At 40.1% G+C, this 17,714-nt stretch overlaps 1 protein-coding gene across 10 annotated transcripts in view; it reads right to left on the minus strand.

The window, feature by feature from the left end:
* The window catches only part of UNC80 (unc-80 homolog (C. elegans)), a 176,271-nt gene that overhangs the window by 33,261 nt on the left and 125,296 nt on the right, over positions 1 to 17,714 (minus strand). For all 10 annotated transcript variants that reach the window (XM_005874189.2, XM_014546052.1, XM_005874188.2 and 7 more), the window contains 10 exons: positions 15,806 to 15,900; positions 14,240 to 14,329; positions 13,414 to 13,515; positions 11,105 to 11,285; positions 9,656 to 9,924; positions 7,876 to 8,010; positions 6,236 to 6,374; positions 5,513 to 5,609; positions 4,633 to 4,803; positions 1,019 to 1,111 (listed from right to left, as the gene is read on the minus strand). In XM_005874189.2, coding sequence (XP_005874251.1) covers positions 1,019 to 1,111; positions 4,633 to 4,803; positions 5,513 to 5,609; positions 6,236 to 6,374; positions 7,876 to 8,010; positions 9,656 to 9,924; positions 11,105 to 11,285; positions 13,414 to 13,515; positions 14,240 to 14,329; positions 15,806 to 15,900 — 1,372 coding nt within the window. The remainder of the gene's footprint in view (positions 1 to 1,018; positions 1,112 to 4,632; positions 4,804 to 5,512; positions 5,610 to 6,235; positions 6,375 to 7,875; positions 8,011 to 9,655; positions 9,925 to 11,104; positions 11,286 to 13,413; positions 13,516 to 14,239; positions 14,330 to 15,805; positions 15,901 to 17,714) is intronic.

The following is a 17,714-nucleotide window of genomic DNA, read 5'->3' on the forward strand; positions in this document are numbered from 1 at the left end:
CCGTCCCTGATCGGCAGCCCCCACCCTATTCGGGTCCTGTGGTCCCTCCCCCCAGCTGGCCTGGCCCTGATCACCTGATCAGGATGGCCGGCCAACCTCCTGCCATCTCCTCCTCCTGATAGGCCTGGCTCTGATCTGCCGATTGGGGCCGGGCCAGCCAGACCCCACCCGTGCACGAATTTGTGCACTTGGCCTCTAATAAATATATATGACGAGCAGAAAATTAATTTCACATAAAATAATAATACACACTTAAAAATGTGCTTCAGAGAGTCTGGAAAATTAATTTCTCTTTAAGAGCTCCTGCTAACTATTTCATACTAAGAAGAAAGAACTTTCTCTAAAACTGATTTTGGGTTTGCCCTATTTTAATTTTTCCTTAGAGGAAGAAGCTTATTAAACTCTGTGTGTGTGTGTGCGTGTGCGTGTGCGTGTGCGTGTGTGTGTGTGTGTGTGTGTGTGTTAGACTATTTAGAGGTTAACACAGACAGAATGATGCAGGCAGAGTATTAACTAGGAGAGCCAGTGTCTGAGTTACACCAAAACAGGGAAGGAGATTAAGTCAATGACCCTGAAAGCATCACCGAAGGACCTAGGTCAGTTTGGATAAAATATCTGTGGAAATTTGTCCAGATGAAAGAAAACTGACTCTTCATACCTGCCCCGGAATGAAGAACCACCTCCGGATGATTATTGTTTTATTTGCTTTTTTCTTGGAAATGAAACAACACTGGAATAGTTCAAAGACCACCCAGGAGGCAGAGAACATCTTCATGTTCATGCAAATACACTGACACAAATGCCAATGTATGAAAGGGGCTTGGGTTTCTCTTTGGTTATTTCAAATGAAGCCTTGGTACTTTCTTGAACTCCAAACTCTCACCTTCCTTTTTATTTCCTTGGAAGGAGATTTTTGCACTTAACATTGACTATTTTCAGGATTCCTTTCATGCCCAACAGTGGAGATTCAGGTTGTATGAAATGGAGATACCATGGGAGAATAAGGCTAGTCAATTACCTGGTGTTCACCCCAGACGACATGGTGTGATTGGCTGTGGTGGCGCCTTTATGACCTTGGTCACACCTGCTCATCTGTGGGGCTGTCATGGGCCTGCAAGGACAGTAACCACCACAACAAAACAACAGCAACAACAGAAGTGGAAACATTTATGAAATCTTCAAGTTATTGAAGCTCACATAAGTTTTAAGTTAGAGTCTCAAAGAGACAGGCTATCTAGCTTTGGGCTCTTCTGTCACCCTTTTGCTGTCTTTGTTCTGAGAGATACTTTAAAAGGCACATTACTTCCCAAGGATCTGTAAGCTCACCATGATTTAAGTTCTTCCACTTGAAATGAGGAACATCTGTAATAGTGTCAACAATAAAAAAAGTTTTTCCACTTGGTTCTGAGTAATAAACTGACTCCTCAAACCAGACATGTATGAAATCAGGCTTCTAAATCTGTATTAATCAAGAGTTAAGAGCACATTTTTCAATTCTACAGGTACCAGGATGTTAACCATTCTAAATAATAAGTAAAAAGTAAAAATTTATATACCATTTTGACCACCGACACCATAATTAACCACTCTATTTTTGTGAGGAACTACCAAAGAATGAAAGAATAGTTCTAAACAAAATCATGCCTAAGACTACTCAGGGAAGTAGGTAAATTACTATCTATTATAAGTCAGCAACTTAGACACTTAGAAGTAGATTTGAGTCATCTAATTTGGTATCTGCAGGGTTCACTTTAAGGATTAGGTAAACTCTGCCTCTCTATCAGCAACTGAGACATGGAAGGGATGGTGCAGCTTTTCAAAAACAATTTCTTGTGGGAACTGGTTCAGGCTTGCTGTTCTGATGCTCATTTTCCGCATGCAGGGTGTGGCCAGAAAGTGAGTCGCCTTTCAACAATCACCCCAGACCTTCTCCTCCTGGGCCTTTGTTTTGAGAGGCAGGATTTAAAAATGAGAAGCAACATTTACAGACTCACTCCGAGTGTTACTCCAGTGACTATGTTACCTGATATGACCAAAAGGAGATGATCTGGTAGGCCTATTCTCACCACACCAGCCTTAAACAGCAGAGTTTTCTCTGGCAGAAAGATTTGACGCATGAGGATTCATGGTGCCCTTGCTGGTGGGAGCACAGAGGGGGGCAGGTGAGAAAAATGCAGGTGACTTCTTAAAGCAGAGAGAGGCCGGCAAGCAGAAAACAAAAGGGATCTCAGACCTAGAGCTGCCTGGTGTGGATTCTGCACCCAGAACCTTCAGTGAGAACCCAGACTGACTACCATCTTGATTTTGGCCTTGTGAGACCCTGAGCAAAGAGAACAGCTGAGCCCGCCCTGACTTCTGGCCTTCAGGAATATGAGATAATAAATGTATTTTGTCCTCAGCCTCTAGTTTGTGGTAATGCATTACACAACAATAGAAAGCTAGTGCTATTATAATTGTAATATACTTGTTTATGTGTTACCAGCTCTATAACTTATTTTTTTTATGAGTAAAGAAATTAAGAGTGTGGAAATGAAAAGAGGTTCTTATTATCTTCTTTTTGTAAAAACAACAAAGCCATTTTTTTGTGTGTGAATAATTATAACCAGTCAATGAGGCTGGTTTTACACTCCAGCAACAATTATTAAATGCACCGGAATATTTAAAGTCATAGAATTTTAAATGTCAGACTTCCATCCATAATTCTTCGTGGAATTTTGGGTAAGTCAATGTTAATTTCGGGTGAATCAGTAATTTAATTGACTTATCAAAGAGAACAGAAAGGAGGAAAGCACCACTATTGCAGAATATAAGGAGAAACAACTCAAATGTCACTTGGGGAAAACTGACTGCGCTTCTCTCCTCCACTTGCAGAGAGGTGCTGGTGCCATAACCACATGGCGCAGAAAGGAGAGTGTAAGTCTGATATTTCTTCTTCAGATGTTCTTCCTCCTGGGATTTTTCTGAAACCATCACCAAAAACCTTAGGACTATTGCCCATTGGACTGGGCAGTTTGCCATGGTTCTCTGCTTCCCATTTCTTCAGTTTATCAGCGGTTCTCAACCTGTGGGTTGCGACCCCTTTGGCGGTCGAACGACCCTTTCACAGGGGTCGCCTAAGACCATCCTGCATATCAGATATTTACATTACGATTCATAACAGTAGCAACATGACAGTTATGAAGTAGCAACGAAAATAATTTTATGGCTGGGTCACAACATGAGGAACTGTATTTAAAGGGCCAGACCGTTGAGAACCACTGGTTTAGATGCATATGAGCACTTTGGCAGTGATAGCCCACCCAAGGCTTTTGGGTAACATTCTGTTTGCTTAGGTTGCCGATGTAGCTCATGATAAGAACCTACACATATATTGACTTAATTAGTCACAATCTCACTCCCTCTCTCACTGGCTGGTGCATGTGGAAAAGTCCTCCCAGGACTGAGGGATTTCGGCTAGCTCTGTCATCAACAGAGCAAGATGGGGCTGGGAAGTTGGTGCCTTTCGGTGGGGGTAAGTCATAGACAGAATTTTAGGCTAAGGATGTGGCCAAATGGGATGGAGGAGCAAAGAAACCAACCCAGGAAGAAGGTTTCCCATCTCCAGTTCGGGGAAGAATACCCCCTTCCATCTAATTTTAGACGGCAGTGGAGAAGGAAAGCCAATCTTTTGTAGAGTGTTCTGCATCTACCTTCCCCACTCGTCTCACTCAATCTTTTGTCTCTGTTCCAAGCCCTCCCGCCCCTCCCCCCTTACCAGTCTTTCAATGCCTTCTGCACCCAAGAATCTTGTGATATACTAATTTCTTGCAACTTTGTTTAGGGCTGAACTCTGATGACAATTTACCTTTCAAGTCCCAAATCTCTCAGCCCCTTCTCTCAGCACTACTGAGCCTTGTTCCACAGAGAATCTGTTAATTATGGCATTGGAATAAAATTTTGCAGATTATGTTTGTTATGTAGTTTTAAAAATTATAGTAAAAACAACTCATTGTAAATAGTAAAATAATAAAAGAATGCTTAGTTGGAATTGCAGACATTTTCATAAAATAAGAGCCAATAAAAAATGTTGATCACATTTTCATACTCACTAAATTGGCCCTTTTACAAAAGATTTGTTTAGCATTGGTTAAAACTGCCATAGATGCTCATCAAACTACAGGCAAATGTGTGTTTAGCAATCATGGTACAACAACAACAACAATAATAATAGTGCTTAGCACTATTTATCCAAACAGCTTAGGGATATTTGCAGTTTTAAGCCGTAAGGACTGAATTCGAGCAGATATAAATAAAGATTGCTTTCAGAAATTTTTTAGCCATCACATTTTTTTTTCATCTTTTTGGTAGATACATATAATTTAAGGTTGTGGATATTTCTTTTCTTTAAATATATTTTTATGGATTTCAGAGAGGAAGGGAGAGGGAGAGAGAGAGAGAGAAACATCAATGATGAAAGAGAATCATTGATTGGCTGCCTCCTGCACGCTCCCTACTGGGGATGGAGCCTGAAACCCGGCCTTGTGCCCTTGACCAGAATAGAACCCGGGACACTTCGGTCCGCAGGCCAAAGCTCTATCCACTGAGCCAAACCGGCTAGGGCAAGGCTGTGGATATTTCTGCTGATGGGATTACCTGGTGAGGACCTCTACACTGTAGAGAAGGGCCTGGAGGGATGTCGCAAGAGCAGCTGTGGCAGCAATCTCCTCTCGGGCAGCAGGTACTGTCTCCACCTGTGATGTCTGCCTCTTTAGCTTTTGTAGGTAACATGGGACTAAAGCTTCCAAGACCATCAGCATCTGAAGACTATGTCAACAGAAAGGAAACCAGGTCATATTTCACATCCTACTTTTGTTGGTTGAATCATATTTAAAAGCATGGAGAAAGGAAGACAAACACCAAAATTTGACTTGGGAAAACTGGTAGAAATAATGACCAAAGATTTTATATTCTTGCTCTTAATGTGACCGTTTTCATTGCTTCTTTTTTGTTGTTAATCCTCACCTGAGGATATTTTTTCCATTGATTTTTAGAGAGAGTGGGAGGAGGAGAGACACAATGATTAGTTGCTTCCCGCAGATTGGGGATCCAACATGCAACCGAGGTATATGCCCCTGACCAGAATTGAACCCGGGACCCTTCATTCCACAGGTTGACGCTCTAGTCACTGAGGAGACTGGCTAGGGCTTCATTGCTTCTTGAAAGGAGTTTTATTAAATAGATTAAATGTCTATTCTAAAATTATATTTACTGTTAATTTATTAGATGTGAACATAGTCTCTAAACAAGACTAAACATCTAAGCTGCTGCACAAATTCTAAATTAGGGAATTCCAAATTAATGAAGATTTACTATATTTTCCAGAACCTTGGCTATGACTAGTTTCCCAAATTGTTTTTGAAAACTTACCTGGCAGAAGGACACAGGCTGATATTAGCAAACATAACCCCCGCACGCATTCAATTTTATTTCCTTTACCATATTTACTTATCACAGAGTAAAGGTCTGCAGTTACCTTCTGAACGATTCCGGAGCATATGCCACCACCGTAACACAGAGCTTAATGGCCTCACTTATAGAGAAAGTCAGGTCTTCATTTCCATAGCAGAAATCTGAAGGGACAGAAGGTGAAGGCGTACAATCAGAGTGGATTCTGCCAGGAAATAAGAACAGCTTATCACTCTAACATTTTCTTTCCAGTTAGCTTTTGCAGCCATTTCTTCATCAGACTTCATTCCTAAACTGTGAGCACTATTAATTTCTTCATCTAAAGTGACTAAAAAGTCTATTATTTTTTTAAAAACTTTTAAATAATAAGATGACAAATAAAAGCGCTTTTCAGGAGAAGTTTTTTAAAAAGCTCACTTCCTAGAAGATACGTTTGGATGGCCTAAAGTCAGACATGCCTTCTAACAAATAGGATAATAAAAGGCCCTTTTGGGGGGTTATTCCCTTATAATTGCCCAAGAACACCCCATTTTCTGAGAAGTACAGTGCTTGAATAGTGGTTCACTCAGCATCATTATGATACAATTTTCATGGCAGAGAATTCCTTACTCTTTAGGATTGACAAGAAATGTAAGAAAAACAGGAGATAGGAAAATGTACTCATTCAATTTACACCACTGTTCCATTTATTTTTGCTGTTTTGAGTTAGTTCAAAATATTCAACATAGAGTTATTACTTTAAGAAAAATTACAAAGAGAAAAAAATTTTCAAGACAAATTTTGCTTCTACCTAAAGACTTCAGCGGCTTCTCAGCCTTCACCAGCTCTAAGATATCTAAGATGTCCGTGGTCTCGCCCTCCAGGGACTGCAGCAAGTCAAACAGGCACTGAGCTGACACACCTTTGCTGGACCCAGTATTGGCAGCATCCTGTATAAAGAAAGACAATTTTAGTTTATTTAATTCCACCTCAGTACGAATATGGTTTGACCAGGAATCCAAATTTCATAAACACTACTGTTGATAACAATCACAACATTGAACCGGTATTCAGTATACATGATTCTGCACCCAACAATGCTGCTGTGTGACTATGGAGTGGAACACCTGAGTTTTAACGCTAACCTAGTACAAAAGAGATATTTGTGGAAACTCATAAGAATACAGTAATATGTCAACTGCTGGAAAACATCATGCCAATGGACCCTCTCATCTGCAATTGTAGGATTCAGCATTTGCAAAGGCAAATTTGTAATGGGCTAATTGAACAGTTCAACTACGTTTGGGGTAACATATTTAATAGCTCTGGGAATTTTACAAATCCTATTTGCTAACATAGCTCCAAAATGGAGATACGTAACATCTCAAATCTGTCTTATTCATTTGATTCCTTTATTAAAATAACAATTCCTTATTAAATTCCTACTCTCTGCTAGTCACCATTCTGTGCACTAAGGTTATGGCAAAACAAAAGCAAAAAAAAACCAAACACACCCATATACTCAAAACAAAAGCTAAAAACAAACCAAAAAAAAAAGACAAGGGTCTTGCTTTAATGGAGCTTAATTCTATTGTGGGTGTGGTAGAGATCCATATCACTTAAACAAAGATGTGTAAGGGATGTGATCTATATAAATGCGCTGGAGAAAAAGGGTAAGTCAGGTGTGCCAGAGAATAGAAAGGAAGTAGAATCAGGAACTCTTCCTTTTATCATTTTATATTTTCCATCCTTTCATTAACTGAGTATGAAAAAACTGCAGAGTTGGCCTATTTATATCTAGGGGCTGAGGTGAGGGTTGAAAAGAAATGTTGAACAGAAATGAGTTTCTTGTGGAAAGAGAAATGATGTATGACATTCATATCCCACTGGTTGAAGAAAGAGAGCTGAGAGACTGATTATGCAAAGATCAATGGCCAGGCCATACATAACAATAAAACTGCTGATCCCCAAACTGCAGTAACCTGCCCAGGAAACCAACCCAAACCTACTGTCCACAGACACCAGCCCAGGAAACCAGCATGCAATCCATCAGACTTGTTGGAAATCAGGGTACTAGCTCTAGTGGAAACCAAACAATAATCCTTATACCCATAAACCCCCAAACAGACAGGACTTGATTAATAACTAATCCTTGTCTCTGCTCCCAATTTAAGACCAATCAGAGAAAACCAAATATGCACCCCTAACCAATCACATAGGATGCCCTGTGTCTACTCTGCCCACTTACAGCTTCGCCAGGCCAACAGCCTCCAATCAGAACATACCCGAAGCCTTCCCTCTTCTCCCTATAAAGTTTTCTCTCTCCTCTGTCTGCCTTTGAGTCTCTGCCAAAACCTGACTGATGGTGGGTGATGCCCTCGATACAGCAAGCTGTGAATAAAGAGCTTTTCTCGTTTGCTTGATCTTCGTTGATTTCCAGAGTTTACTCACTGGGAACTCCAGCAGCGGGGCCACACTAGCAAACAGCTGGAGCACAAAGGGCTTCCGGTGGAGAATGTAGAACTGGTGGCAGGCAAACTCGATGGCTTGGCGCAACTGGGGGTTGCTTTCATAATCAGAGTACACCTGTGGGAAGATGCCACACGGTCAGAAAATGCCTCATCGCCATGGGGAACAGGGAGGGAAATGGGTCATTTCAACTGGTGGAGGGGAGGTAAATGGTATAACCTTCCTTCAGAGAAATTGGGTAATATACATAGAAATCCTAAAAATATATAAATAAACTTTTTCCCCAGGAAGTTTGTGACTAGGAACTTATCTTAAGAGAGTTGGACAAATGTACAAAGGTGTATATACAAGAATGTCCACTGCAAGGTTTCTTATAACAGTGGAAAATTTGAAACTTAAATTACTCATAAATTGGGGTTAGTTAGGTGAATTATGGCATGTGTATACAACAGAATATTATGCAGTTATTTTTTAAATGCTATACTACTAAATGTAGCTACATGGAAAAAAATATCCATGGTGTTCTTAGTCTTAAATGAAAAAGGTAGGTAACAAACTTGAATATATGATATGATTCAACTTTTGTTTTTAAAAAAAAAGGCAGGATAGAGTGCCAGGGTCTTCAAGAAGTGGAAACAATGGTCATGTGGGAAGGAGGATTATAAGTGATCTTTATTTTCTTCTTTAAGTTTTTCTTTATCTTCTCTATTTTATAATGAGCATTTATTGTTTTTAGTAATCAGTACAAAAGTTATAAAAAGAGAGAAAATTCCAACTATTTAAAAACAGGTCAGAGAGCCCTGGTGATATTGAAAGTAAATTTCCTACCCCTGTAGGTTGAGAAAATTTTATTTTGCATGAGCATGTAATACTTTCAAAATTTTTATGAAAACTTCCACAAAACTAGAGAATGAGGATGATCCCCCAGCCTTATCTGAACTTTATTCAGTACTCCTGACGTGGCCAGATACACATCAGACGTGCGTAAACAGAAAGTCCTCCTGCTAATAAATTCACCACCATCAGCCTCTTTATACCAAATGTAATGGCAATGAAAATCTCTGTCCCGAGAGAAGTCAGAGACTTTCTCGAAGAAATATCAGCTGAACACTTGCCATACATTGGAATAATGGTTCTCAAACATTCTAAGGTATCAGAACCACCTGGAGATCCTATTAAAACTGGATTACTGGGCCCCGACTCCAGAGTTTCTGATGCAGCAGGTCTGGATGGATCCCAGAATGTGCATTTCTAACAGATTCCCAGGTGATGCTGGTACTGCTGGTCCCGAGACCATACTTTGAGAATCACGGGCCCAGAAGAAACGGGAAAGCATATTCCAGGTCTGGGGGATCTCAGCAGAGGATTGAATATTGTGACCTCTTGGAAAATTTTAGGGGGAGTTCATTTGGTGCTTTCTGCTGTCACAAAAGAAGAGAACTCTATCATTAAAAAATTTCAGTATAGCCCTAGCTGGTTGGTTCAGTGGATAGAGCGTCAGTGTGCTGACTAAAGGGTCACAGGTTCAATTCTGGTCAAGAGCACATGCTCCAGTTGCAGGCTCGATCCCCAGTAGGGGGTGTGTAAGAGAAGCCAGTCAATGATTCTCTCTCATCATTGGTGTTTCTATGTCTCTCTCCCTCTCCCTTCCTCTCTGAAATCCATAAAAATATATTTTAAAAAAATTCAGTATAGATCCTGTAGACCTGCTGATGAGCAGTACTCGGGCTAATTCTCTGGCTGGGAGAGGAGAGCTCGGCACCTGCAGCATGGTGGGCAGAATCCACTGGTAGCCGCTGAGGGAGAAGAGGTGGTTGAAGTGCACAGCGCTGTTGATGACGGTGGCCGCGTACTGCCTGAGCAGGGCGCTGTCTTCTGGGTGCAGGATCAGAGCCCCGTTAAAAACGTTGAGGAAGAGCATGATTTCATCTCCCCAGGGAAACTCGCTGGGCATGCCCAGGAACATCTCCTCCAGGAGCTGGATCCACAAGCTCTTCTGAAGAGTGTCCAGGCCAAACAGCTCCTTCCCAGCTGTGAGAACATAAAAGCAGACACAGAATTAGCCCCACGCAGACCCTGTGGGCGTGGGAGGGCCATCCAACCCGAGGGCACTGCTGTCTCCCATGTGTTCCAACTCCGGGATGTGGCAATCTACTGCCGAAAGGCTTCCCAGCACAATATTGCTGGCATTCACGTGACACTTCCTGGCTCACAAAGGCCTCTCAGCATCACCTCTTTGATGCAACTCTGTGGGCAGACAGGGGAGACATTTGCAGCAGGTTGCTGCTGAGTAAGCTGTGGCTTTGAGAGACGTTATTTCAGAAAGAAAATGGCAGGGTTGGGACCACTGCTTGGTCTTTTAATTTCTGGTCAGACTGGAGTTCTTTCCACGGTCGCTTTGCTCCGTCTCGATGAAGACACTGAGCATAAGTCTGCTCATTTCAGTAAACTGTCCCAAATGAACAACTGAGCAACAGGGTGAGGTTTCAAAGTGCACCTCTTTCTGTTTCCTGTCTCTGTTTCTCTCTCTCTTTCTCAATTCAGCTATAATTTAGAGAGAGTGAAATGCACAGATCTTATAGAGTTGAATGAGTTTTGACAAAAATACACACTTAAGTACCCACCACCCCAATCAAGACCATTTCAGGACCTCAGAAATTCTCTTTATGCCTCTTTCCAGGAAATTGACTCCCCCAACCTGGAGGCCACCACTGTCCTGCTCTCTGTCATGAGAGAACAGGTTTCCTCCTCCTGAGCTTCTTATAAATACCTTAGTCAACCTAACAACATCAGAGGACTTCCTTCAGCTGCTTAGACCTAGCTTGGTTTTCCTCCTCCTGAGCTTCTTATAAATACCTATTCTTCACTTAGTCAACCTAACAATATCAGAGGACTTCCTTCAGCTGCTTAGACCTAGCTTGGAGCAGTGGTCTCCAAGTTTGGTCCCCAGAATAGCATCATCATCATTACCTGGGAACTTATCAGAAATGCAAGTTCCCAGGCCCCATTTCAGAGCCACTGAGCCAGAAACTTGATGGTGGAGGGTGGGGCCCAGCAACCTGTGTTTGATCAAGTCCTGCCAGTGATTCGGAGGCAGTCAGGGCTGAGAACCCCTGGCTTACAGAACTGTCCGCTGATGGAGATGCCCTCCAGCCACGGACTAAACAAGGGCATGCGACGCCCGAGAGAGGAGATGCTTTCGTCTGGATACCTTGAGGATCGCTGAAGAGTGAAAACTCGGCATCGATAGCACTGCGAGGGAATGAGGGCAGTCGGAGGAGGTCTTCCTGCAGCATGGAGACGTGGGACTGTTTGTGGGCCGTGGGGATCTTCTGCGTCAGGGAGATGAGGAACAAAACTCGCCCCACTTCCTCCAGCTTCCGCGTGAACACCTTGCAGCAACCAAACGCAGGAGCAGACACAAATAGAATCAGAAACTCCGAAATGACAAAGAGTGAAGAAATGGAAGTAAAATCTGTAATGGCAAACCGGGCTGATAAAATCAAGGCTGGGGGAAGGGAAATGAGGGAGAAATGTGTGTGTGGTGGTTTTTGTGGTTTTTTTTTTCCACACAGAAAGAGCAAATAATACTTAATTGACTCTCACTTCTTGCATGTGTCTACTCTATGGGAGGAAGTGTTTCTTACAGAGTTTGCAGGCTGGAAGGACCACAACGCAAGCATTGTCAAGAATAGTTCAATCACATAGAGGCCATTTGCCCAGACATCAAAATATGGAAGACCTTCTCCAACAAGAGCTAACAGTCACTTCCAATTGCTTCTACCATCTCCATTGATGCCTTAAGCTGTTTCTTGTTGGTTCTGAGTTTGCCTCTTTAACACTGAACCAAATGGGATCCAAGAAAAATCTACCTTGGGACAAAAGCTGATGGGACCCTAGGTTAGTCCTTTAGCCCTAAATTTAGATGGCATGAACAAGGGCCTCTGAGCCCCTACTCTTAGTTCTTTTTCTGTTGATGATCAGTGGACAGGGGATATGATTTTGGACTTCATAAGCAGTGAGGCATTACTGAGGAAACTTCAGAGCCAGAACGATGGAACTAAGTTTCTGAGGAACTTAGAAAGACATCTTTCAGTCCAACCTGAGTGCACACAGAGCCAGAGCCCCAATTTATGCCATTCTTTTAAAACATGTTCTTAAACATGGTTAAAAAACAAACTAATGAAGTGCCATTATCTATGATGGCTTTAGTTATTTTGCTGCTAAAATTATGGGCTGAGATAATTTGGGGAGAATTGTTTCTGAAAGCATTTAAATGTAAGATCTTACAGTTTTGCCCAACATCTCACACCTTGTAACCCCTTCACTATTTTCTTTCTTTTAAATGTAATTTAGGTAGTTAATCATAAATATATTTTAATTGCATAAGTGGTCTAATTATATGCCATTCTTATTCATTTCATGAAGGTATTTTGGATAGTTTGATACCGAGTTAGCATCCTTGCTATGTGCAGAAAAACTGAAATTATAAAATATCCTGAAATTCTTGTTTAGACATTTTATTAAAAATAAATGTAAATTAATTAAAAATAAAAATAAAACAATGTAATGCATGGATCATATTAAAATTATATTGTTAGAGTTATATACTACACTTATATTTTGCATGCAAAGTAGTGAATTTCCTTAAGCTTGAAGTCTGATTTGCAATAAGACACGTGAACATTATTCTGCTCTTCAATCTTTATTTTTTTAATTAAAATTTGCTTTTAATGGTTGATTAGAGAGAGAGAGTTTTGTTGTTCCACTTATTTATGCATAATCTTTATTTTTTTAATTAAAATTTGCTGTTAATGGTTGATTAGAGAGAGAGAGAGTTTTGTTGTTCCACTTATTCATGCATTCATTGGTTGCTTCTTGTTTGTGCCATAACCAGAGATCGAACTCACAACTTTGGCGTATGGGATATGATGCTCTAGCCAACTGAGCTACCTAGCCAGGACCTATGCTCTTCAATCTTAAATCTAAGTACAACTGCTTAATTATGTCTCCTATTTGAAGAGACGTTAGTAACATGCCCAAGGTCAGATGATTGGTCAGGGGCAGAGCTGGGTCTGAGTCCAGTCTCTGGACCTTAGTTCAGTATTCTTTTCAGACATCACTGCACTGATTCTCTCCACTTATTTATTTCCCAGCTAGCATAAACCTCTAGGACAACCTTCTAATAGTTATGTCATATGTACTTCTAATCCTGTTTTACAAAACTATGGGATGAAAATCCATGCTTAGAAACAAATAGGCAAATAAATGAGAAAATTTCTATTGTTTATACCCAATGATTCATCATAGCACTACTCCAGGTGAGTGTTCCTTAATACTTTATATTATGATCCCATTTACAAAACTAAACAAACTATTTTGGGGAACTATCTATTGATCAAGGGCCCATCTACCCATCCTCTCCAGAGAGGATCTAACAGCATCACAGACTCTCAGGCTTGGCAACCCATTTACCCAGAATTATCCCAATGACACGAGAAAACAGAGGTGGCCAGGCACCTGTTTCTGAATGAGCTCCTGTCCTTTCTCCGGATGCATATGCACGAGGTTCAGCTGCGGAGACACTGACCTCCGGAAAGGATAAATATCCCGGACATAGGTCTGTGATGGGATCACACAAAGACAAAAGAGATGATTACACTTTTGATCTCATTTCTCTTTAGGTCAGACAAGCAAAAGTTATGTATTTTCTAACGGTTTTGATTCTTACTAGGGTACATTCCCCAATTTGACAAAATAACAAGGAAGGTAAAAGCCCTCCTCAGGAAAGCGTTGCATCGCCCAGGCTGAGTACTCTTTCCGAATACCCAGTTGCTGTCAGAAGCCAAGGAGCCGAAGGCCGCTGACTAAATGACATTTTGGAAGGAAGTCGCTGTAAAGTGATGTCAGGGGTCTTCCTGAGGTCCCCCTTTGCTCATTAGATCAGGTCACCCCGATCATGCTTACCATCATAGAAGGGGGAATCAGAAAAACATTAAAATTCCAGTTAGAAACATGTGTTATTATATGAACAGCTTAACTTTTCATCTAAATTTAATAATAATCAATCACTTTATGCTTTACTTGGCCTATCTCCTTTGGTGATCACAACAACCCTACAGTAGATACTATTATCACCACCTTCAGTCTGCAGACAAGGAAACTGAAGGTTCCAAAAGTAAAGTGGCTTGTCCACAGCTACCTAGACAGTAAGTTGTGTGGCCTAAGTGGCCATACTCCTAACCTCTAAACAATGATGCCTCCCTGAGGGCTTGCTGCCCTCAAAGAAAGGCATGATGAGCTTCTGACACAACCCAACATGAATGTCACTGCTGCACAGTCTCACCTTATTGTAGTGGATAAGGTTCCATCGTTTATCCATGAGAAAATAATGTGTTGACTGGGATTCTGGGATGTTAAAAAATTCCAAACACTCCTAGAATAATAACAATACATTTTAATAAAGGTTTATTGAGAACATACTATGTGCTGCCAGGTAGTAAGCTACAAAATACAAATATTATAAAAATAAGGTAACTTTTTATAAGGATTTTATATATATGTGCATATATATATATATATCTTATACACTCTTATGTATTATGCACGGGTATATATGTGTGTATGTGCATGTAAATATATGGATACACACTGCATTTGGATATGATGTTATCCAAAGAATGATATTATAAAGACTAGTAAGGTGATATAAACCATCTACTCTCATAGTGCTAAAAGATGTACAATGATATTTCAGACTGAATGAGGAACCATGGAAGCATAGTTACATCTACTAGACTCAATGTCAGGAAGAAAGCAGTTTAGTAACAACATGAAAAATAATACAAACTACAATGCATTGAGCACTTATTATGTACTATTTTCTAAGTTCAAGGCTTTCTATGTAGATTACTTGTATAACCTGCACTAGTATCCCAGTACTGTTAAAAAAGAAACCGACAGTAGAGAGGTCTTGTTAATTGATTTAGGTCATACTGGTTGTGATGGAGCCTGGGTTTGAGCTCTTTCTGCCTTCATGTTATCCTACCATTTAACATAGAGTAGGAAGATGGAGGGATTGTTCAATTTTGCCTCATTGGGCCTTAGATATTCCCAGGAGATGTCTGGGTGAGACCTGAAGGAAGTTTAACAACCTTTCTACTGAAATAAAATATACAAGTTTGGCAAATGGAATTTTTCAGAGGTCCTTTCTACTCTGTCTGAGCCTGGAGTTGTATTACAGGAAATCAATTACCAAAAGTTTGAACTACACATAATAAACACCAAGGAGTCCAATGGGAATCATAGTTCTAGTTTACTTACTACATTACCTTAAAAACCTTACAGACTTGCAGCTATGGATTGCATTTCTTTTGAGGGGAATACATGCCATAACCATTAAAAATAATTTCTCAACTCACTTGATTTATTCTAAGGTATGTATTTTCTGCTTCTCCAATAATTTCCAGCAGTGACAAGTCAAGACTGTACACAAATGCCCCTAGAAGAGTCTCTGGCATCGATCCCAGCCGACAGCTGGAGTTTGCCCCAGTGCTCAGTGTGTAAACCCAGGCACCTGCAGAGCTGCCCCCACGGCGAGCCAGGCAGCTCCGAGGCAGGAGTGCACCGCATTCCCATGGTAGTTAGGGGGACGGGCAGGGTCATGCTGCAATTGTAGCTGCATGAGTTTGCCTACTTCATCGCAGAGCTAACATGTCAGTAAAAGTGGAGAAAATTACACAAGAAAATGGAGGAAGTACACAAATAGAGGAAGGGATTCTAGAAGAGGTAAATAAATGTACATATTGGGTGGAAGATAGAAAAATGCCATGTAATTCTAAGCTGGATGGTCAGGGAAGTGTTCATAGTCATTGTGCCATTAAAAAATTGTTCCTGTCAAAGTCACGCCTACCTTTAACAGGGCTTCAAATTGAGTGTCTTCATGGACTGGTAATTGAGTAGGAATATCACACTCATTCTGCCCATGAACCACCAGGGTTTTGGTACCTACAGAAGGAAAAAATTATAATGAACTGACTTCTACTATAGAAAATTAGTAAAGCACAAAATATTAAAATATTATCAATAAGCTGATATTTTTATTGTTATGATTATTACTATTAGTGCTTAATGTGAATTGTGTAGTATATTAACTGCACTCCTCTATTTCTAGTTAAATATATATTTTAAATATATTCATTTTCTAAATAATTACAGCTACCATTTATGGAGTTCTTAATACCTTTTCATGTATTTTATGTGCATGATCATATTTAAATCTCACAGCAACTCTAATATGGGTTCTACTATTTTCTTTCTTTTTTATAATTTTTTAAAAATATGTTTTTATTGGTTTTAGAGAGAGAGAGGGAGGGAGAGAGAGATGGAATTATTGGTAAGAGAGAAACATCAATCGGCTGCCTCCTGCATAACCCCTGTTGGGGACTGAACCTGCAACCAGGGCATATGCCCTGACCGGGAATCGAACCTGTGACATTCAACCACTGAGTCATACCGGCCAGGCATGGGTATTACTATTTTCATCTTACAAATGAGGAAATAGCACTTATTCTTATAAGTAAGAACTTATAAGTAACTTATTCAAAGGAACACATTTAGTGGAAGAGTCAGAATTCAAACCTTAAGCATTGCAACAAATATGCCCAGTATTTTAAATAATAACAGTTGAGAAAATATAAACAGAAATATTAGCAAAACCAAAACAAGTACCTTAAATATAGTTTAAATGTACATTTTCAGTATTCTACTTAGCCAGTGAGGTAGTACTTACTCTACTTCATTCACTAATTACAAATCTTTGCGAACATTATGATGTACCTTGATTTTTAATGAGTTGTTTTTAAGAATATGAATGAAAATATGAGTTTATTTGTTATAATAAAAACTGATCACTTTGTTGACTTAATACAGAATATATGTAAATACACAACTAGCATTTATTTGAATGCTTACCATGAGTCAGGTACAGTAGTGAGAATTTTACATACCTAAACCCATTTATCTCTCAGGATTGTGAAGTATGGCTATATCCCCATTTTACAGATGAGGAAAGAAGGCTTGAAAAATTATGAACTATTTTATAGCCAATACTAATTATACAGACGATAAAGGGCAGTTCTCTGATTTTAACACAGGCTTCTTTGCTGCCAGAACCTGTGTTCTTATACATAATTGTGTCTTTCTTTTTACATCAATACATGTATCATCTCATATTTCCTTAGTCACTGCACAAGGATAAAGGCTTTGCAAAATTTTTATCTTAAACAAAGACAAGCGATTCAAAGTAAAAAGAAACTGTATCTAGAGTTTACATCACACTTCATGTTCTTTTGTGATTCTTTTCCTGATTTTCCCTTTTCCCTTTTTTCATAAAGCCATCTCTCATTGAGTTTACAAAGGACTGGGGCCCATGCCATGCAAACAATATTTATTCTCCTTGCAGTGCCAAAAATTCATTCAAAAAGGCTTTCAGCTCAGCTGGCCCTCTGCGATAGACTTAAATAAATCTGTAACCTTGGCAGCCCTTCAAGGACTGATTCACAGGGATCTCAGTTCTGATGTCTCCCTTTTCATCTGGCAATTGCTAACTCTTAAAGGGCCTATTGTATTTTTTTTCAGATTGTACTAAACAAAAATTCTTTGAAGCACTCAACACCAGGGTCAGGACTCTGAAAATTTTCTCATGAATGAAAGAGATGCTTGGTCTTTAAAAGGGTTATTTAGAACAAACAAGACAGAAACAGACTCACAGACACAGAGAACAGACTGATGGCTGCCAGAGGAGAGGAAGGTTGGGGGGA

This window comes from Myotis brandtii, unplaced genomic scaffold, assembly GCF_000412655.1.
Source record: "Myotis brandtii unplaced genomic scaffold, ASM41265v1 scaffold43, whole genome shotgun sequence".
Lineage (NCBI taxonomy): Eukaryota > Metazoa > Chordata > Mammalia > Chiroptera > Vespertilionidae > Myotis > Myotis brandtii.